This window comes from Sinohyriopsis cumingii, chromosome 8, assembly GCF_028554795.1.
Source record: "Sinohyriopsis cumingii isolate HCF-2022 chromosome 8, ASM2855479v2, whole genome shotgun sequence".
Taxonomy (NCBI): domain Eukaryota; kingdom Metazoa; phylum Mollusca; class Bivalvia; order Unionida; family Unionidae; genus Sinohyriopsis; species Sinohyriopsis cumingii.
Window position 1 is genome coordinate 117,418,064 of NC_142968.1, and position 24,072 is coordinate 117,442,135.

The following is a 24,072-nucleotide window of genomic DNA, read 5'->3' on the forward strand; positions in this document are numbered from 1 at the left end:
GACTTTAGCAGAAAGGTGGGTATTATGGAATTATTCTCGTCAGAACCAGAGTGTGTGAGTGCGTATGTAATATCATGCAGTTCCTCCAACACCATTGCATATAAAGACTTTAACTCGTTCAGTAATATATGGGATGATACATACATTTTCACAATGGTCTGACATTTTCATCAAATCCTGATGACAGAGGCTGTGATGGGTGTGTAGGAATAAGGGGCAGGGACGTTAATGCCTACAGGTGGAGATAAAGCTAAAAAGAAGAAATATTTCAATAATTTTGCTTCAAAACATACTTCGATTGTTAAAGTGCCGACCTTTTTTTTCCTAGGGTACTTCACAAAAGACACCAACTGTACAAATATAGATTTAGAGTCGTACTACGAGCAATCATTATGAACTTTGTCTTGACTGAGTATAGCTTTTATAAAACATAAGCATCTTAACATTGTTTTTATCGTTTCTATAAACTATATCTAAACTCTACTTCTGTTTTCGGTTGTTTTCACAGACGTCACGATTATGAACGCAAATACCCACAATGCAACGGGCTCGTACCTTGCGCCGCCATTTTGAGTCCCTAACAAACCTTTATCAACACCAGTCATAATAATAATAATAATAATGAGGACATTGTATAGCGTCTAATCTTTAGAAGCTCTAAGCGTTTTACAACATTAGACAACACCTATAACATACAAAACCCATATATAATGATATGATTACAAAAACAAATACTATAAAATTAGAAAACATAATAAACACGCTGAAAATATTTAAGGTAGGAAACATTATTAGGTCTTTAAGTTTGTTCTTGCAGTTGAAATAAGCGAGTTTTAAGAGCACTCTTGAATGGGATCACTGTGTCTTTGTGTCTAAGTTCAGTGGGCAATTCATTCCATGTTGCTGGGCCTGGTATGCAAAAGAACGCTGTCCATATGACTTTGTTTTCATAGTGGGAATAATGAGTATACGATTGTCAGAAGAGGAGTGTAAGATAATAATCTGATTTAATTGTCGATTAGGATATTTACTTAATCGAAACAATGCATAGATTATACTTGAAATTATGTGCCCCATAGCACGAAAATAAAAATAAAACTAAGTTGCCTAGCTTACATCGAAAGACAGAAGAGCTAAGTTAAACCGCAATCGTGCATATTGCTATCAAATAGAAATACAGTTATTTTTATACAAACAGACAATATTGTCTTTTTTTATATAAAAAAAACCAAACTTATTTTGTGTGATGTCCTTAAGCTTGTCACCTTGAAAAAGTCATTCCGGACAATGATCTTCGGGATACAATAACAGTTACAGTAATATAATTTCATAGCATATGTATTATGCCAGAACTTTTATGTACAAATACTTTTTGCCAAAACGTGCATGTGCCAAAGACAGCTGACAAACCAGTTTTAATATGTACGGTCAAATATTGTATTTGTGGTGGAGATGATGGACGTAAGATAATACTGAATGTAAGCGATAACCGTTCAAAGAAGTTTCGTCTAAAACGAAACATTTGCCGAACAGAACATAACTTTGTACCGAATGTCAAAACCGATTATTCTTGAAATACTTTCAGAAATATGAAAATATATATTAACAATTGGCTTTTTAACTTGAAATATAATCAGATGATTGATTTCAGCCATGTAAATTGAAAATCATTACATGTTTCTACTTGTTTGTGTATTCATTTTCTTATATGTCTGTTTATTGATGGATCTATTTGTTTATGAAAGAATAACAAAGATGCTGAAATTTCAATGTTTTACTTGAAGAAAAAAGGGGAAAAGTCACGCATTTGGTCTCGTGCATTTAAAATGCACAACAATGCGTGATGTTATATTGACCTTGCGCACAAAATGAGACGTGCCTTCATAATTATGTGGGATGAACAATGTTGGTAGGTGCCGGTTTGCGTGCCTAGAGAATCAAAATGGCGGATATGGAAGTACACATATTTTGTGACGTCACGTGAAAACAACCGATTCTATGGCATGACCGCAACGGTTTGCTACAGGAAACAAATTCCCCCCCCCCCCGCCCCGAAAAAAAAACACCTGTCTATATACATGTACGTGTACACATTTTATACGTGACGGATCTACATATTAAAGAAAGAGAGCTTTGTACATGAACACATTTTGCTCAATAGTGTACGTGACGGATCAACATATTAAAGTAATAGAGATTTGTACATGTACACATTTTGCTAGGATGTGTACATGTACAACTCTCTGTTACTTCACAAGTAAAACCAATTAACATTCCGTAGGAGGTAATAAATTTGAAAGAAAAAATCACCTTTCTGATAACCTCTCGGCTTATTTATTTGTTCGTCTGAACCCAATTACACTGGCCTCTATGTTAGCAAGAATGCGGGAGAAAACCTACATCACAGTTATAACAAAGCTGTTCTCAGTTATAAGCAATCATGTGAGTACACCTCTCTCTTTCTCTCTCTCTCTCTCTGACTGTACATCCATCCATAGATACTGTGTACGGATTTTTCATTTTATTTTACTGTATTTAACGTCATAATTGGCATTGATGATGGGAAATAGTTTAGCTTTCATTCTGTGAAATGAATACGAGTTTGTGATTTTTGAAGGTGTGGAAGCGATAAATCTGTTCTACCAGTGAATACAATTAACGCCCTATTTACGTCATTGGAAAGGTAGAACAATTTCTACACAAATTATAAAAATTGCTGAAATGCTTTTACTCCCAACAGAACAATACTCTCCGATGAATACTAACAACTTTCTGCAACTTGTATTATATACAGTATGCTTCTTTATTTTTTAGGTCCGAAAATTAGAAGGCTTTCAAGGAAAAGAAAAAAACGTACGTAATTGGAATTTTGGCTTCATACTTCATTGAAGGATATCGGAAAAAAGTCCCGTCTTCCTGTCAGTCAGGCAAAAACTAGTCGGCATTTTTGTTCTCCAGTTTTGGAGACAGAATACTTATGGAGCAGTCATGTAAGTTTTTAATAAATAGACCTTTTTGAAGTATAAAACAGTAAAAGAATGCTCGCTCTGTCTATAATACTTTTTAGGTTTTGCCCACGATATATATGACCCATTAATTATTGTTATAATGCTAATTTCTGAATTTCCCGAATTTTCTTGAACATTACCACTCCGATAACTTTAATAAGAGGTTCATTCGATGGATTATTTATGATACAAATAACTATATCAATTTCTCATGGAATATATTCTTTCTTTTGATTTCAGTGAATTTTGTCTTGCACTACGCTGAGAAAAACTTAACGTACAAGGAATTAGAAAAACTTCATGGCATAAATATGAGGTAAAATGCATACTACATTTTGTAATGTACTTATTTCTGACGTTAAATACAATCTGATATGTTTAACGCTTGTCGCATTTCAATCATAAATACAGGTCAGTCTTTTGCATTTCATGAATATTTCAAGTCATTATGAGATTTACACGTATTTATACGAGTAGGCAGATTACACATTATACATTACGATTTCTAAAAAGGAATACCATTCGTGAACATTTAAATTAACTATAAGAACAATGGCTGGTCGAGGATGTAAGAAAACTACCAGACATTTTGTTTTTGTGTTTTCAAAATTAATATTCGTTATCAAATTACTCCTTTGTTCGTTATATTTAGATATGTATTATATACTATTTACTTCAGTCATCGCCAATACAAATTGTCCACTTTCTTAGTAACTTCATCATAGCATTATTTGCTATATAAATGTACCTTATTGTAAAGATTCAACATTGGAAAATCCTGGAAACGATTGCGATTAACATTCCATTTTCTGCCCAGATCTTGAATTGCAGTAGTGTGTGTGTGTGCTCGTGTGTGTGTGTGTGTGTGATTTGGATTTTTAACGTGTTCATTTGTCTCTGAAGATAAAACATATCAGTGTAAGATACCAATTTCGTTTTTGCATGATAAGCCAATAAAATGAAAGCAGGCATATTTATATAGCCATAGATGCATTGACAAAGTTATTTTTAATATATGCAGGTTTCACAGATTGTCTTCACCATGTGTTTCAAGACGACATAGACTTCGCATTTTTCAATATAGAGAACCAAGCAGAAGTGGGTCACAAGAATTTGACTTGCGTGCTCGTAGTGTATTTCACAGACTGGGCTGGAGTGATGCACATAATTGGAAAGAGCAATATTTCAATGTGTACTTTGAAACGATGCAAAGTACTTTCCATCCCTCTGTCCATAACTTAAGAGTATTCTGCAGATCGAATATAGTGTCAAATACAATCATCTGATTTAATGTTCTTGAAATACAAACAGTCTTAAGAAGCCGCTGCTTTCTTCCTTTGAGATCGGAAATGTACAGCTTGTTCAGTTTGCTGGAATGCCATTTGCACTTACAATGCTTTAATTTATTGCCGCAAATAAAGAAGCATAATAAAGATTGTTTTGTATATTTTCTTTCTCTTAACGACCTAAGGTAACGTGCAAATCTTCATGCTACTGTTGCGTGTGTGGTTTGTTACTTTAACCATCTGGTCAAGAAGTATGACACTTTGGTCACACGTTTTCTTCATTACATATTCTACAAACTCTCGATCCAGTTCGCCTCTTGTTTGGAATGTAGCATTTCCAGACATGTCCCTAGAAAGGGGTCAGATGGTCAAGAGGTATTCTTTACACTTTTTAACTAAAATTCTTGGCACCTTTCAACTAATAATATATTTAACTAGTTGCATATTTGAAAATTTTAACAAATGTTTTTCATTACTGAAATATCACATGATCATATAATGTTTCTCAGTATCGTTCCATCACTTCGGTTATTCCCATACATGGAGCAGCTTTGCCATGAATTAACCTCAACTGCAAGGTTGATTAACGGTGCGTTTGTCAGCACGAATAAAGTGGTGCTGAAGTAACTATGACTGTATGATGTGTTCCATTTGGATTCAGTATCTACACTCAGTTTAAGTTCGTATGTGTCAATGAAACAAAGACTCGAATTTGCAAATAAGGGGCCTTTGGGGGCCTGATATCGGTAACATTGCTTATGTTGGTCTGTAATATTATATACACATTGGGAGCAGGCACAAATATATTCACCGAGTAAAAGGTTAGTGGGTATGTTATAAACAACTGATGTTGCTGGCAATCCATAAAACAGTAAGCAACAATGCTTACAGTTTTGCAGGAATAAAGGAAGGATAGATTTTATTTTGTTTTTATTTGTTGGAGCCTCGATCGGCAAAAAAGTTCCATTTATAGATGTATGTACATTGTACCAAAGCACATAAAATACACATATTTGGCGTCCGTGCAGTCGACATTTCTCCTCTCTCTCTCTCTCTCTCTCTGTATTCATTGCACGAGATGTAATGACTATATTCATGCTGTACTATATGTAGCTTGCGCATTCGCTTTCTCTTTATATGTTCTCATCACTTAGGTAAATTGTACGTTTTGACTTGCGTTATAAAAGTATAATGTACCTACATGAGGAGCATCCTTATCGAGGATAGAAAACGCCATATATATATATATATATATATATATATATATATATATATATATATATATATATATATATATATATATATACAGACATAGACAAAGAGGGAGACAGAGATAGTAAAATATTGATTTTAATGATCCGGATTATTTGTACGTGCTGACTTCTATCGTATACTTAAGTGTCAGGCAACACCTAGGTAATATATATATACATATATATATATATATATATATATATATATATATATATATATATATATATATATATATATATATAGAATCCTTGCATATACACTTTGTTGTGAATATAATTTATAATCTGTAAGTGACATAGACAATAACAACTGAGAAAATTTCTAAGTTTTTCTATTCGGATTTGCTAATTATAGGAATGTTTGTGCCAAGAGAGTTAGACGGACAAAAGATCCAGTAAGTTCCTACTTCGACATAGTCAGGAAGTAATTAATTATAAACATGGAAACTACTCAAATAATTTCTTCGTGGATGGGTTATCGATATTTGAGGGAACTAGATTATTTTTTTACGATTGCACATTATAATGTATGCAGATAAATGTAATGAGTAATTGAATATTAATTCCAAATGGCACATTTTTTATCTTGACGTATTTTTCGCAAAGTCCTTTACCATGAAGTATGAACCTCTTTCATTTAGTTGACAAGTTTTCTAGGTGCGATAATAAGTTCTCGTCTTATATTTCTGATTACGATAATGCATGATTGAATTATTGAAATTTAATATTTTCTTTCGTAATTGAGGATGAGCCGCTGCTTAAGGGTTGGTTGTACATCAAAATGAAAGTTTATTTGTAGGATGCATGATCGTTGTTAATTATATGTACGGGGTATGGACAATTATGCGAGAAGCACCTTGGTTTGAAACATGTTATGAGCCTTCTAGTCAGTAGTTAGGCACGCTAGGTGCTCCTCTGGGGTTACAGATGCAAACCGCAGCAATTAATATGAATCACACACGTAGGTTGACGGTGTAACTGCTAAAAGATGACAGTGTGCTTTTAATTAGCAATACTGATTGATTACTGTTGTACAAAGCGTAACCGATTAGATGTTTCCTTTCATATTAAACTATTACCCCAATATATATATATATATATATATATATATATATATATATATATATATATATATATATATATATATATATATATATATATATATATATATATACATGTCTATGGGCCAAAATGTTTACATATTAATTTGTTTATTATTTGGAAAGGATGTATTGGCATGTCTAAAGCTTTCATAATATTACCAATACAATGGAGTATATCTAACGTTACATACAAGACTAAATGGCTATCTCATTTAAATGCTTGATACAGATTTGTCAAAGATGTTCAGAACATGATGTTAAAATACATTTCCGGGGCCCACTGATAACGTATTTGATTCAGAAAATATCTTGGAATAAAAGCAACGAAAACCTGTCAAGGAAAATAAAACGACGTAAAAAGTCATTTTTAATATTGTGAGAGAATATTTTAAGTAAGTTCTTGACGGCTAGTGAGGAAGAGAGTGAATACCTCATTATTGACAGGGAATATAACAATTGTTATATTGATACTTTCAGAATTAAGATAACAAAGGCATCCACACTCAGCAAGCAGTGGAAAAGATTTTACGAACCACAGTCTAGGTCCAGGGAGGCAAAATCCTTATGTGAGCCATACAAAGAATCCAAAATGTTTAGAACTATTGAATTTGATACTACAAATGGAATTATACAGGTTGGTGCAGTACTCATTTCCAGAGCATTCGACCTCATCTGGGCGAACATCGACTTAAGAAATATATATATATATATATATATATATATATATATATATATATATATATATATATATATATATATATATATATATATATACATGTACCTTACAGTGTATACCGGCAATTGCAACTTTGTACCATTGATTATATAAACACTTTATAAAGGTTCCAAGTGAAGTGTAAAAATACCGTTGTGAAAAATGATATTGTAGGTTACTTGGTGCAATTTCAGTTTTAATTTTTTTTTTATCCAGCCCAATTTCTTTGTCTCCCTCACTCAAGATTTTTGCATATTTTCCCCCTTGTGCATGACAGGGGAGGGGCAAACGGACCAAGAAAGGATTGCGAATAATTGTGTACCATGTTAAATTCATTTAGAAAATGGGTATTATTATTACTTTTTATCGTTTATTACAAACGTCACTAATGAGCAATGAGTGGAAATTCATCGTTGATCTATAGAAATAGACCAAACAGCACACAGTTTCAAGAATGTTTATGTATGCGTATTGTTCCGCCATGGGTGGATCACAATTTGATATACAAATATTATTGGTATATCTAATTGCTTTATACCAACACTTTAAAAACCATGTTATTTTTAATGCATGTGGTATGAATAAGTTTATTGATTTACTTGTTACTGATTATTCAGTGTTAATTTATAATACCCTCATACATTATTTTCGATTACCAGAAATTAAGAACTTACTCAACATGATGCCTTATTTAGTCCAATTAGATAAACATCTCGCTTTTATATATATATATATATATATATATATATATATATATATATATATATATATATATATATATATATATATATATATATATATATAAGAAGTCCAATGACACATTGATGTAATCACCAAAATATGAACTAAGCCGCGAAATTTGCCACTACGAATATTGTAATCGCATCAGTTTGAGTAACGTGTTGGTCTCGGTGCTCGACCACGAATTAAACGTTGTATTGTAGTAATGTAGACTAGTGTAATCAGCTTTGCTGGTCTTATAGATCTGTTTGGGAATATTATCGAAACAAAAGATGACTGCGGCGGATTCAGAGGTAAACCGCAGCGTACTATCATATTATAATCTGGTAAAAAAATAACATTCTGAAATTTGTAGCTGAGCAACGGAAAATGAAATTACGTATATCATTTATGCAGACTTCGAATGCCTATACGTTAAAGTGGGCGCTTATGATGTTCAGTCAAATACAACGCAAGTAGCCGGTTTTGTTACACTGTAGTAAGATGCAATAGGCAAAGTGAGCTGTCAATGTTGTATCATGGTTAGGACATCGTTGAGGTGTTTCTTAAATCGCTTGAGGTTAATATAAAACGGATTCGACAACTCTTGTCCCGGTCTGATTTGACTATGATTAGCGATAACATTTGTGACTAATTCGCGGACACTCATTGCTGAATCTGTGATCGCGTTTTTAGCTTCAGCAACGAAATGTGCACGATTACTGTCACATAACTGCCATTCATAAAAAGCAGTACAAGGTGCATATAATCTATTTTTGCGCATTTACAAAGAAAAAAAGAAAAATCTCTTTGGTAGTTCATAACCTGCCTGAGTCTGATGGACACTTGGTAATGCAAGACATCTCAGCAGCACGAAAGGCGCCAATAAGTGTAATACCCAAGAGCATGGAAAAATACATAGCGGTTAGGCTTGTTCATCATGGAATATTCTAGTCAGTACCCATTGCGACGGAATCCAAAGATCGATTTTATATCACCAGTTGATTTGGTACTCTAACCGTGACAATTAGAAGATGATGACTAGAAAAGGAGTGTACAAACAGAGCGAATGAGAAAAGTTTACCGAAACTCAGTTACCGCTGATCGATGAGTCATCGTTGTCTTGCGTTATTCTGCCATCGAACATGAACACGCTAACAAAATCCAATTCAGATGCAAAAATATGGGCGACAATCATGATCTAGCAATCTAGCCAGTATCCTTGCGACGTTATCCAATTAACGATTTTAAATCACAGTCGATATGGTGGAGCCAGTTCTGACGAGCTGAAGATGATGACTAGACAATGGGTGTACGATTGCTATAGATGAGACAATTTCATAAAAGAATAAAGATTACATAGATTCAGACATACTACCGATGGAACTGTGTTTAATAAAATCTACATATTGATGAGTAAATATGCCTTCATATGTCTTACATATCTCCGTAAGTAAAGAACAAAGGAGAATATTCATATGTCCGTTCATATGTACAGCAATGGTCTCTGGCGGCCCTATATTCCTATCATTATAGTTCGTGTGGATACTGTACCACAATGGTCACTAGAAGCGTTTGTACAATGAAGAGATAGAGTCATTTGTGAAAGCTATACATATGTCTCATGATGAAGTCATTCGGAGAACTTTCCATTTCTGTTGAGTAATTGTTAAAAAATAATACGTGATAGTTACATAACTGTTCTATGATGATGCCACCGCAAAACTTTATATTTCTATTCAGTCGATTCTTTAAAATACCTTGGAATCCGAAGGACCACTTAGTCAACATAATAACGGGTAGAAATGAACTGTCGATCGCTTCGCATAAAAATGGTTTACTGTCTATATTTGGTTGAGAAAACTAGTTAGTATCCTCGGTATATTGAACGGTGTGTGGTACGGAAGACCCTGTCCGGACAAATTGAATATGTGAGGTGCTGAATAACATTTGACACAGTTGAAATTCAGGTACAATATTGCTGAAGCATTCCCTGTCCGTACAGAGACTTGTAACACAGGCACGATATTGCTGTAAGTATTTCTTGTCCTGACAGAGCATTGTAATGTAGGTCCAGTATGTCTCTAATTATTCCCTGTTCGGACAGAGCGTTATAATGTAGGTAAAATATTGCTATACATATTCATTGTCCGGATCGAGATTTGTAACACAGGTACAATATTGCTATAAGCATTCCCTGTCTGGACAGAGACTTGTAACACAAGTACAATATTGCTGTAAGTATTCCTTGTCCTGACACACCATTGCAATATAGGCACATTATTGTATTAAGCATTCTCTGTTGTAGACAGAGAAGCTTGAGAAATGTAATTCAGAACGACAGAGAACCGTTTTAGCTCAGAAAGGGTAATAGGTCTGTGTTCTTGCTTGTAAACTCGTCTCGAAATACTTCGAAATCCGGCTCACCAACAGTTAAATTAGTTTCGAGTCCAGAGATATATGAAGTGGTCATTAATATTCGTATACAACGTACACTGCATCAATATAACCAAATTGCTGCATTTATGGCATCTTTGGAAATTAAAGATTGCATACTAAACAGTGATTGGAACCTAAAGATTGCATACTAAACAGTGATTGGTGTTCTGAAAAGTACCGTGACATGCTACCAACTGTCCAACTAATCACCATTAAACATACATAATAATAAAATATTTGATTGATGTATATATCATCATAACGAGTAATCACGCTGCTGAAGATTTACAACGGAACACACAAAATTACGCAAGGGTGGGCCAACGGGAGCTAAACAAGGACCATTCAGATAGATATTTCCTGAATGACGTCATAAGCAGCCCTATCTGCATTATACTAGCAGATTTACTGTTCGAGTTTATATGGTGTTTGGAATTCGAAAAAAATCATGGAATCTCAAGATAGTGTTAAAGAAAATATATTCTGCTCCCAATTAACTAATGTCAGTGTAGTATTCTTATATGTGATTTACGTGTTAACAATTAAATAGAGAGTGATGTATTTATAACGTGACTGTTTCCTGTATTTTGCTTAGTGCATAAAATTAAACTCTGCTGAATTGATGCGATGTTATGCATGTAGAATCTAGAAATGTTGCATATATATTCCATATATTTCAGCAAGAAGTGTATAAATGTTTGTTTTTGTTTGTTTGTTTGCTTGTTAGTGATTGTATTACCTTTTCTGATTCCAATGTGAAAATCGGTAACAAAGGTAAAAAATTAGGAGAGAAAATTTATCTTTATTTCAATGTAAGTTTGACAAACAAAGCATAATTTTGAACAGCAAAATAGAACATATTGAAATACATAATGTTCATTAGAGTTGTTCGTTTAAAAGACCAATTATGATTATTATATTTATGCTACGTGCACAATATATTTCCTTAATTAAAAGAAACATAAAATTAAATTCTGTCGGGAAATATAGTTGTGAGCATGTATTGATGGAAACAGCAGTACAAAAACTACTGTCCCTAATGATGAGAGCCACCCATCAAATGATACATATTTTACACACAAAAAGCAACTGAAAGGGAAACAAAATAGATGTAAATGAATATTATTGTTTTCAACACATTCATTGGGATAAATACAAATACATATATATATATATATATATATATATATATATATATATATATATATATATATATATATATATATATATATATATATATATTCCTTAAATGTGTACATACAAGAGTTTTACTCAACGTCGATTTAAAAACAATACAAAAGGATGACCCCCCCCAAAAAAAAATGTACAAAATTATTACTGTACACACTCATACATTTAAGGTGATTATATCAAAACATTACATTGTGAGGTAAGTGCAAATAAAAACAACTTTGTTTGTGTGCATATATATCGTCCGAAAACAATATGGCGGCAGCTGGGCCCAGTGCCATCATAGTCTACCTTTAGCAGAAGGTTACATTAAAGTATTAGGTTTGTGCAAGGACATTATACGAGCGGTGTTTAATCGGTACCTTGCAAGTTTATCTGTCGTGTACCCATTTACACCAGAGGCTCAAGTTTTCCAAGCATGGTGATAACAATGTACTATACGAATGTGATAACAATGTACTATACTAATGTGATAACAATGTACTATACGAATGTGATAACAATGTACTATACGAATGTGATAACAATGTACTATACGAATGTGATAACAATGTACTATACTAATGTGATAACAATGTACTATACTAATGCGATAACAATGTACTTTACTAATGTGATAACAATGTACTTTACTAGTGTGATAATAATGTACTATACGAATGTGATAACAATGTCCTTTACATATGTAGTTATTCTGTATAGGCAATATACTATTTGAATTAGAAAACAGATGTGGCTAACCAAAATGCTATTAAGGCAAGAATAAACCGATGAAAAATGTTAAATTTAAGTTTACATTTTGTATTAATCTGCTGACAGCTCACGTATATGCATTTTCAGTCCACCTCACCCTAGAGGAGCCCCCCCCCCCCCATAGATGCTTGATTAAAACCAAAGTAGACCATCAGTACATTATATAAATACGATATAATCTAAATATCATTAAAACACATTATAAATGATTCAAGTTAGATCATTTTAATTTATTATTTTTAAAAAAGTGTACAAATAAATCAAACAAATCTCAAGGATGAGCCCCTTGTGGGAGCGTCAAAGTCAAATGAAGATATCATACCTAGTAAATGGACATGCATTTACTCAATAACGTATGCATTTTTAGCTACTTCGTTGTACTTAAGTCGCGAGTATAACTTTTTCGTTCTCTAAAGCTTAAAGATTAAACTTTTAAAGTTTTTACTTCGGAAATGTGTTCATTTTTCAGCAGAGTAATTACACAAAATAAGTAGCATGTAGATATAATATAGAAGTGTCTGCTCCAGTGTTGATCTATATATTTTAGGTATGTAAGTAAAAAAATCATTAATTAATTAAAGGTATTATGAAGTATTATTGTCATCATTATCGTCTTTGTGAGTCTCCATTACTATCTTCGTTGCCCTTGTCGTCGTGATCATCACCGGCATAAATAATAATAATAATAATAATAATAATAATAATAATAATAATAATTCCTTATATGTTTTTTTATTTATATTGTTTATTTGCAGCATAAACACTCCAAGAGTCTGGATAAAACACGGTATGAGTCTAATTAATCACTTTATGGGTTTTGTTAAACATTGTGTGAGCCTGGATAAACACTGTATGAGTCTAGTTAAATACCATATGAGTCTGGTTAAACACTGTATGAGTCGGGGTAAACTGTGTGAGTCTGGACAAACATTGTATGAATCTGGGTAAACACTGCATGAGTCTGGATAAAAACTGAGTGAGTCTGGGTAAACACTGTGTGAGTCTGGATACACACTGTGTGAGTCTGGGTAAAAACTGTGTGAGTCTAGACAAACCTTGTATGAGTCTGGGTAAACACTGTATGAGTCTGAATAAATGCCGTATGAGTCGCAATGAACACTGTATGAGTCGGGATAATGCTGTATGAGTCTAGGTAAACACTGCATAAGTCTAGATAAACACTGTATGAGTGTAGATAAGCACTGCGAGTAATTATAAACAGGGTGAGTGTAGATAACCACTGCATGAGTCTAGATAAACACTGCATGAGTCTAGATAAACACTGTGAGTCTAGATATACACTGTATGAGTCTAGATAAACACTGCATGAGTCTAGATAAACGCTGTGAATCTAGATAAACACAGTATGAGTCTAGATAAACACTGTATATAAGTTATTACTCATTAGGAAAAAATCCGGGCGAATTTGGAGACAAGCGACTGATCACAAGTCGTTCGTTCGCATTTTTGATGGCGTGGTTAAGCTTATGATATAATGAATGCATGATCATGAAAACCGTGAATCTGATGTACAACATGACTGGATATGTGATCTGTTTCTTAACACTCGTCACAATAATGCAATGGAGCTATGTATAGCAGAGTAGTCAACATCACTCACCTTCACAGATCACAGACAACTCGCGTTTGTTCCTGAGGGTTCCAGTCTCAGTATCGGCCAGCGTGAACATGTAAGAAAGCTTGTAGTTGCTTCCCGTTGGTCAGTGGTTTTTCCATGGATTTTTCAGGGTTCTTCCTCCACAATATATACTGACCACCATGTATATCATGTCCTGAAAAATGGCTTTAACCCCCAAACGACAACAACATAACCAAACTAAATGCCTTCGCAATCTTCCTTCCCCATCCCCATATATCCCCATCCAACCCCACCCCGTAGCTCTGACTCATATTACTATTACAGACCTATCTTGTTTTTATATATGCTTCCTAAACTTCTTCACGCACGTATAGATAATTTCAGCGCATACAATATTTTTTTTCCAAATTGCTAACGTTTTGATCCAACCATGTAAGATATGGTCCGATTAAAATCCCTTTGATAAAAATGCAAAACAACAAATATCCATTGTTAATACATTTTGGATAGCTGCCTTGTTCATTGTTCCAACTGAATTCAAGCCGCGTTGAAATATACTCAGAAGAAAACTTTTAATTTTCCGAATCTCTATTATGTCAAGTGAGGTAGAGATTTGTACTGAACTTTATTCGATGATCATTTATAAAATAACAAAACAAAGTATCTATCACGATAAATAGATTGCAGATTATATTCTTCTGGAGATGTATATCCCCATAAAAAAAAAAAAAACTCAAAAAGAAGAAAAAAGAAACCAGCAAATAGCCATTGTTCAAACACTTTGGATATGTGCTCGATTTATTGTCCCAGCTTAAGTCTAGAAACGTTGAAATACACAAACCAAAACTGAGGTAGATATTTGTTCTTTAACTTTCGTCAATGGTTATTCATAAAGAAAGCATAATTGTTTATGACTTGGACAAATTCGTGAAAAAGATACGACTAACCCCAACTCTGAATGGGCCGGCCTGACGTCAAATGATGCCGTATGATGAAGAAAGCGTACGAAGTTGTATAATAAGCCACACATTCTAATGTAACATATATGCCTAAAACTCTGTACTCAGGTGGTTTTTGATTCATAATCGGTGATGGAAAGGACTGCAATAGGATTCCATTTCTCTTGAAATATTAGCAAGATGGATTACTGAAAAAAATGATGATGTGATTTCAGAGATACCATTAATTTGCAAAAAGATATTCGTTGGCATATTATGAAGAGAAATTAAAATCAGTGCCATTACAAATTAGAGGGGACCATATTGGGGAGGTGATGGAGATGGGGATCGGTCGGAAAATGATGCTATGGTGGAGGGAAAACTCCACTATCCGGTCAGTTTGAAGAAACGACAGTATGGGCGCGTGAAGATAAGATTAAAAATGACGAAAGCATTAGCATTGGATGATACTCTCATGCCTGCGGGAATTCATTGTGAAACGTAAAAGGTCACGTCAAAAAAGTATCCCATGACGCCTAGTTGAGATCTTCTATCACGTCTCGTCCACGTACAACCTTAAACGAAATGGTTTGTGCATGCTTACAAAAGGATGGAAGAGGTAACTTTTGTAACAAAAAAAAAAACCGGGGACTGAACTATGAAGATAATCATAAAAATTAAAGGCGATTTACTCTTACCATGAGCCAAAGGGAGATAAATCTTACTAAAATATTAAAAAAAGCGCAAATATCTCGTCATTCAAAAACAAAATAATGATGGGAAAATATATCTTACCAATAATGAGAGAAAATGCAATCGTTCGTGCTAAATATACACAGAAGATGCCTGGTATTAAAACACAAATGTGTGCATATAAAGGGGAGATGAAACGTATTAAAATGAAGATAACAACTAATGCAAATTTTAAACATCCAATGTTATGGGGGCACTCCACATATATTCATTGCTTCTGAGAGAGTGATTTGTGAGTAGTGTATGGGGCCCATACACTACTCTTGTGTAAGGTGAAGTTGTTTGTATTTGCAGCATGCACAATAGAGTGGTTCTTCGATTCTTTAATTATTTACACATTTTCTTGATTTTTTTGAGATTTTGGTTAATTGGCTAAAAATGTTTCGTTTTATGTGAATGTTATTGCTACAGACATGTTTGGGATATATAACAATATTTTCATTAAAAATCATGATGTCTTTAATTTTTTATTTATTAACAGTTTTCTTGTCTTTAGTTATAATTTGAGCTACGTCCTAATTTTTTAAATCTCACGCAATGGTTAGTCCGTCATTAATTTGTTGTTGTTGTTGTTGTTGTATTAGCTGTCATCCATTTAGATATTTAAGAGTTAGTTGCAAATCAGTTTTAATATTTGTCTTTAAAAAAATTAGTTTGCCATTCTTAAGTATTTGTTTTGTATTATAAGTTATTGCCCCCTTATGGAATGAAGCACATTTTATAAATGTTACCGTACCTCTTTTTCATTTAAAAAAATGATAGTACCAATTTTGTCTGCGATTCTGTTTTTAATGAGCAAGGACAAACATGTATATTTAAGTTGGGATGCCAATCAAGCGTGATGGAATATGTTGACAGGCATGGTCGAACTCCTCATTTGGCATCACCATGTTAGCTTCCCTCAGCTTCGTACCGCCTATGCTCCCAAATGTTAACCCTTTCTTATATAAATTCCTGTATGGACCCATCCAGTGGTAAAACACTGTTAATCCTGTAGTCATTTCTGGCATTAAATTCCAGTTGGCTCTCAGAGTACTATCTTCTCAAAACGGCCATCATTTCTATTCAGAGTGAAAAACCCTCAGAACCGCCTAAGACAACATTAATCTAAATGTATTATGTGTAATCATTATTTTCTTTAGAGATGTTATTAGAATAAAGTAACGAGTCATCTAATTACGTGGAAATTGTATTCACTTATGAGAACATGTTCTTTTATGTGAGGTAATCCAGTACATAAAAGTGAAATATGCAATTCAATTAAATAAAATATGTTCCGAAAAGCTGTCCCGCATGAACAGGTGTTCTTATTTGGACGTGTTTGGTCAAGCTGGTTTCATTGGATGCATCCTTTATACGACAAGTATATGTAGCGATGATACCATGTTGTAATAAAAAAGTCAGAAAATTATGTTACAATATTTGGACACAAGTACACCGCACATCATATTATATATCGTAAAAAGCAATGACAATCCCAGCATAAAAACAAACTATATATTACATTTTAATTTCAAATATTGGTTTTAATAATTAGAAAGAAATCATAAATAAAATCGGTGAAGTGCAAAATCTAATGTTACTATAAATCTGCACACTGTTATGTAGTTTATGAAACATGAGAGCGATTTATGTGCAATTTAACCGTGCCAATATTCAAGAAAATTAGAAAGTAAAAGATGGTGAAGAAAAATAGTATGATGTATTACGTTGGTTTCAATAGCTACCGTTGAATCATCGAAGAAAAGTGACACGCTTTTTAAAAAAAAAAAACTGAAACGCTTTAAAAACACAAAGAAACAGACTATAAAAAAAACAATCAGTGGCTTTAGCCCGACTCTCACCGCTGAGAAAAAAATGTAATTGTCTTCTAATTTTATGATTTTGAAGGATAATTTGAAGGATTTATCGCAAGAGACCCATACGACTTCATACTGGGTGACTTGCTATTTTCTGAAAAAGAAAGAAAATAAGCACAATATAAATTAGTCAAAATCTTATAGATTTATGTCCGTATTTTTATTTTATTTTGTGTTTGTTTACTGTAGGGGATCAACCAGAATGTGGAAAATATTGATATTCAGAACCTGTTCACAAATCATCTCTATTAAAGTTTGAAAGAAAAAACAACGTCAACTTGAATCCTATTTTGAAGACACAGTGTGAAACTAAACTCAGAATGCCGCATAATCATTACACTCAAGTCATATTTCACAAGACTTCTTGGTAAATACATTTTGATAAGGTCAGTCAACCAAACGTAAAAACAGCAATTCATTCTCTCAAGTCTGCATTACACCTAAGCCATAAATAATATTAAAAAGATTACCGTCTCACCTCTTTGTCGACGTTTCCTTATGATGTACGTTAACACCCCAGCTACCACCAAAAGCACACCGCTCGCAAGTACAACTCCTATGACGATGGGAATTAGATTCTGGTTGTCGGGATGGTTGTGGTTGTCACGAGGATCTGTGCAATTAAGATCACTAACTTTCAGGTCAAACAGATTTCTACCATTCAGAACTGGAGGAGAATCACATCTGAAGAAAACAAACAGTTGCATACCTCGTATGAATATACCGTTCTCTGTCTCAGTCTCTTTCTGAATCTCTGTTGTATGCATGCATACATACATACATACATACATACTCAATATACTAAATTCAATAATTCAGGCCAGGTAAAAATGAAATGAACTTGATTTTGGACAAGGTCAAGTCCAACATTCAATGTAACCTTATCAATATCATATAATGAAATAATAGAATAAATACAAAATACTAACAAACAATGCAAATTGAATATACATTGCAATAGATATCAGAGATATCAACATTTTTGTAAAGTTAGCTTGCCCGAGAAAACTGAAATTGCCTTGGAAAATTTGAGCTGTGATCCAAATGTAATATCAAACATGAGTAAAACAATCAAATAAAATATGGTAAATTTTAAGTAAATCGTGTTGTATTTTTGAAATGTTTGTTTCCTTTGTATCACAACCATATGCCGAAAAATAATCTGACCTAATATCTATCTATATATCTATATATATAACACATAAGTAGATATGTAGATTAGAAACAGTTAGAATGCAGGTATAACTGGAAGAGCAAAAGCACATATGTACTTGTATTTAAACTGATAATCGGAGTTAAGATTTTGGAAATAACAACATTTTAAGAGAGAGAGAGAGAGAGAGAGAGAGAGAATTCGACAAGACTGTTTATAATAATTTATTTATAGTCTCAACTCAAGAACTTGTGAATATTTTTCATCCATTTACTAAACATTTATCTTTTGGTCAGTTTCAGATCGCCAATATGCATCAAAGTATTTGAGAATCCGACTTTTAAGAATGATTTGCAAACACGTATTTTTGTCCATTTACTTATCTGCCAAGTAGTTTGTAAGTTTCTCCTGTAATTATTACATACTGCAAATACATATCATAAACGTCGCATGTGGATGCTACACTCTCCTAAAACCAATCACGCTTTGAATGAAATCCTCCTGATAGTTAATCGTTAGGGACGAGTGCCTTTAATATCCAAAACACACACCTGCCAAAGAAATCTCTCGGGCTGCATTTTTAGCATTTAACATCTAGTCGCCATTAAAAAGCAGCGACATGTATTACAACAATCTTGGAAAATCCGATTAATAAAATTGACGGGGAAAAAAAACCCTTCACATAAATGTGAATTCAGAGCTGATATGTACCTTATCTCCCAACCGCCTAAAATAGAGAATAATGTATTATTTCTTCACAATAAAATTATCGATTAACTCACACGATTCGTATCGTCTTTGTCTTTACTTTGGGGTCATTCAGTAACCAAGACATGTTACAATCACACACTGCTGGATTATCTCTGAAGTCTATATCTCGTAGAGTGGTCAGATGCCAGGGTAAACTGGTGTTGTCCAGTGTCCGGACATTGTTATACCGTAAAGAGATTGTCTGTATCTGATAAAATGAGACATATATCAGACTCAGACTGGTTATATGATTGTGGTCTAGAATAAGATTCCTCAGGCCGTTGACACTTGGAAAGTTGAAGGCGTCCAGTTTTGTAATTTCGTTATGGCTTAAATCAAGTGTATACATATCCGCAACTACGATTATGGGTAGATCCTTAATGGATGTAGAATTCAGTCGGTTCCCGCTGAGACTTAGTACATTTAAGGTATTAAAGCCGATGGCGAAACTTTCCAAATCTACCACCTCACAGTGAGCTAAACTGAGGCGTCTTAAGGCAGGGATCTCAAGCTCATTGAAGGTCATCCGTCTGACAATTTGCAAAGGATTTTGATCTAGGATAAGGTCCTGGAGAGAGGACATGTTTGTGAAAATCTTATTATCCAGATCCAATCCGGAAAGAGAGTTATAAGACAGGTCCAGTGTTTCCAAATTTGTCAATTTTATAAATGAAAAATTTTGAATACTATTTATTTGGTTGTGATTCAGAAACATTTGAATCAATGACGATGATACAGATTCACTAAAGTTCAGGAATGGTATGCGTGTAATATTGTTGTTGGAAAGATCCAATATTTTGAGTCCTGGAGGCAAGTCTTTCCCGTCTGGAATACTCTGAAGACCAACTCCAGAGCAGTTAAATGTCGACTGCTGATATTTACATTTTGATATATCAGACACTGTCGGCAGAATATGGAATGCGCACGTTAAAAAGGATAACCACATCTGATGCTGCATCGTCAGGTGCCTGTATACCTGAATAATAAAGAAACGGTAATAAGAAATCTGTGTGTTGCAAACTACCTTTAAAACGAAATCGAATATATCGAAAATTTAGATATGAAAATGCACTTTGCAGGTTTCACGCGGTGTTGTTTTTAATAGCTTACTTGGTTTTAACGGAATTAAAATATAACAGTATGATTTTGTGGTTCTTAGGGCTTCCTTACATGTGATGTTCACCATATACATCCTGTGTATTGATATGTAATTGGACAATGGCAAGGTCCAATATTCTGTAATAAAAACTGAAGATCTTACTCAAAATATATTAGTTGGCATGATATTTGTACATACAATACTAGGGAACCAAACATATGAAAAATCTGAAGTTCCAGAACTCTTACATTAATGCAATAAAATTGATAGGTGGCAATAAAATATACGGATTTTGATTTAAACCCGAGTTTTGTGCTGTAAATGTTTTAAAAATATGGATGTTTGATTTTAGTGCTGGAACTTGAGCCCTAGAGGCCACTTAATAACATTCAAAGTTGGGATATTCCAAATAATTAGAAAGAAACACTACAATTACTCTAGCCTGCGCACTTGACGAAATCCATTAGAAAGGCGCAGCTTGATTTTGTTCTTAAAATCATTTCATATTTACATTAGATACTCTCAAAGAGGATTTACACTTACCACATTCAATGGCCATTACACTGACATTAACACTCAAAACAACTGACAGAACAAACGAAAATAATTATTGAACTTATTGAATGAAAGTGTTTTCAATGCATTGTGTTGAAACTTATACTCTTTGTATAATGTATCTATATTAGAATGCATTTCAAGCTAAATAGGTGTTATTGAAATTGTGTGTGCAATAAATATTTGAAATATTTTAAAATAAATTGCATTATAATTCTCTAGCGAAACATAGTACGTATCATTTAGAAACGTTATAGAAAAATACACTCACAGTGAGAAAGCCATATTTGCCCCAAGACTGGGTGTTACAGAATGATACACCCCCAGTGATAATGCCAGATTTCTTCCAAGACTGATTGTTATAGAAAGAGACACTCAGTGATAACGCCATATGTCACCCAAGACTGTGTGTTATAGAAAAATACACTCCCAGTGAGAAAGCCATATTTGCCCCAAGACTGGGTGTTACAGAAAGATACACCCCCAGTGATAACACCAAATTTATCCCAAGACTGACTGTTATAGAAAGAGACAAACCAAGTGAGAACGCTAGATTTTCCTCACGTCTGACTGTTATAGAACGAAACGTTCCCAGAGATAACATTAGATTTTCCCCATGACTGATTGTTACAGAAAGAGGCAGCCCCAGTGATAGCATCAGATTTCCCCAAAACTGACTGCTATAGAAGGAGAGGCACCCGGTAATAATGCCAAATTTCCCCCAAGACTAACTCTTGTGGAAAGAATCACTCACACTGATTACGTCAGTTTTACCCCAAGATAGATTGTCATAGAAAGAGACCCAGAGGTGCAGTATTGTCATGCTTCCGCTGGAAATGTCCCTTTTTTACCACTGCGACTCCGCACGAAAGCCATTGTTCACCATTCACCAAATTAAAATAAACCACAACGACTGTATAGTCATAAACTAAGTAACGCAAAAAGCGAAAACCATCACGATTAGTGAAGACATGTCCATATAATGCAACGTTAAAATTTAAAAGGAACATACAGCACTATGAATCATATCCCACATGATCCTAAACGTTATATCACAATTAAAATCACGCTGAGTGTTCCAAACGAATTCCAGTAGTGTTCCGAATGAATTTCTATCTTTAATGTATTGATGGGCCAATATTCTAAAATATGATGATGTGCTAACAATATTGATGTATCAAAACGATATAATCCATAATATCCTTGATTGAAATCAGAAAATAATTTCAAATTATTGATTGAGAACTCTACTCAATGAACACTTTGTAAGTTCTATTAAGATTTGAAATAAATAAATCCTCTCGAATAATGACTAAATCCTCTCGAATAATGACTAAATCCTCTCGGATAATGACTAGATCCTCTCGAATAATGACTAAATCTCAAATAATGACTAAGTCCTGTCGAATAATGACTAAACATAACTAAAAGACTTATCCCACTAGGCACATGTTAGCATAAGAATAAATAATTCTGATGTAAACAAGCCTTACATAAAACCATGGGCACAATAAGAAGACCAGCAGGACCAAAAGTTCATTTTCAGATAAATCTAAGTTTGAAACATAGGTCTGGTCATTAGTAACGAACATAAAAAACACCAGGTAGACAAGACTTTACAAGGGGAAAACCAAGGTCCCGAAAAAAGATCAAAGTAAACGGGTCGACTTACAAGTGATAATTATCTTAAAATAATAATCTACAATCATAGACAAAAATAGCGGTGTAATCACAGAAACAAAATAAACACACGTTATGGATGTACTTGAAGGCATATACAAAATTACCGACATTCCCCGCTGAACAAGCACTCATTTGTACTGAAAATCTGAAGAAGGAAACAATATTTATGACGTGTATTCGCGACCGTAACCATGTGACACTAATAACTACGTTTTGAAGCCCTTTCTTTTTTTTTTTATTTTTTTTTTATTTTTGCGTTGTGATTAATCACTCGGACTGAAGTTATAAAGTTGATACTGCTGGAGATGGAACGAGGAGTGCAGCATATGCTTATTTGTTCACATTCCATTTTTACATGCTATTTTTCCACTTAATCTGCAGATTGTCAGATAACATGTGTGAAAATTGTTTGGAAAAAGTGACTTCGTTTAATAGAAACATAGGGCGCAGGAACATCTGAAACTGCATTATTGTATTTACCGTTTAATACTTATAATGAAAGTGCCCTTATAGCTAACCTTTCAAAACCTGTCTTAGGCTTTAGACAAGAGAACCAACTTAACACACATTAGTGCAAATGGTTACCCAGTATTCATTACAAATAATATATATCTCCCCATATAACTGAATATTTGTCAAACAGTATTGCAAAATGTCACTGCACATTACTTTAAACTTCATGGACTTCAACTCAACCACACGGTGAAGTTAACTGCCAAGGAAATCCAGTTACCGACATCAATACGAACGGGGATGGGCAGAATGGAATAATACAAACCTCCTAACCTCGTTTTTTAAAACACAAGTATTGGGATAAAAAGCTATGAATACAATAATTAACAATGTTAGTCATCAAAGTTCACCAAAGATAAAATTCCACTCACCTTTACTGTGTCAAAAATCCTTTCTACCCGTTTATAACTGTGTTAGCATATCTTGCAAGGTGCAGTTGTGTCAGTCGTGGCCACTTAGGTCACGAAATTTGAACAGATAAGAAGTATACATGGTTAAACTGGGATGGGTAACTAATACATCTTCTTATTTTATTCTTTTCTTTCTAGGTAGAAAATTCACCTACACACCTACACACACAATCAATTTCAGACACACTCACACATTTTATTTCTCCAATTGTGATGTTAATATCATATTCTAAAATATTTTGCTTAGGTTTTTGTAACTTTATTTAGAAGTTCGACACCAACCACAACTGC

The 24,072-nt window shown here is 33.8% G+C and overlaps 2 protein-coding genes across 2 annotated transcripts; one reads left to right on the forward strand and one right to left on the reverse strand.

Annotated features, from left to right (window-relative positions):
* The first annotated feature begins 2,806 nt into the window (after positions 1-2,806).
* LOC149794478 (uncharacterized) lies at positions 2,807-4,410 on the forward strand. Its single transcript, XM_089966575.1, has 3 exons — positions 2,807-2,990; positions 3,249-3,324; positions 4,030-4,410. The coding sequence occupies exons 1-3, from the start codon at positions 2,978-2,980 to the stop codon at positions 4,292-4,294; spliced, it is 354 nt and encodes a 117-aa protein (XP_089822701.1). The 5' UTR covers positions 2,807-2,977; the 3' UTR covers positions 4,295-4,410.
* A 12,616-nt stretch (positions 4,411-17,026) lies between these two features.
* LOC149794479 (trophoblast glycoprotein-like) lies at positions 17,027-23,818 on the reverse strand. Its single transcript, XM_089966576.1, has 4 exons — positions 23,743-23,818; positions 19,554-20,497; positions 18,097-18,302; positions 17,027-17,712 (listed from the first exon to the last, which is right to left on the reverse strand). The coding sequence occupies exons 2-4, from the start codon at positions 20,477-20,479 to the stop codon at positions 17,636-17,638; spliced, it is 1,209 nt and encodes a 402-aa protein (XP_089822702.1). The 5' UTR covers positions 20,480-20,497; positions 23,743-23,818; the 3' UTR covers positions 17,027-17,635.
* Positions 23,819-24,072: the final 254 nt, after the last annotated feature.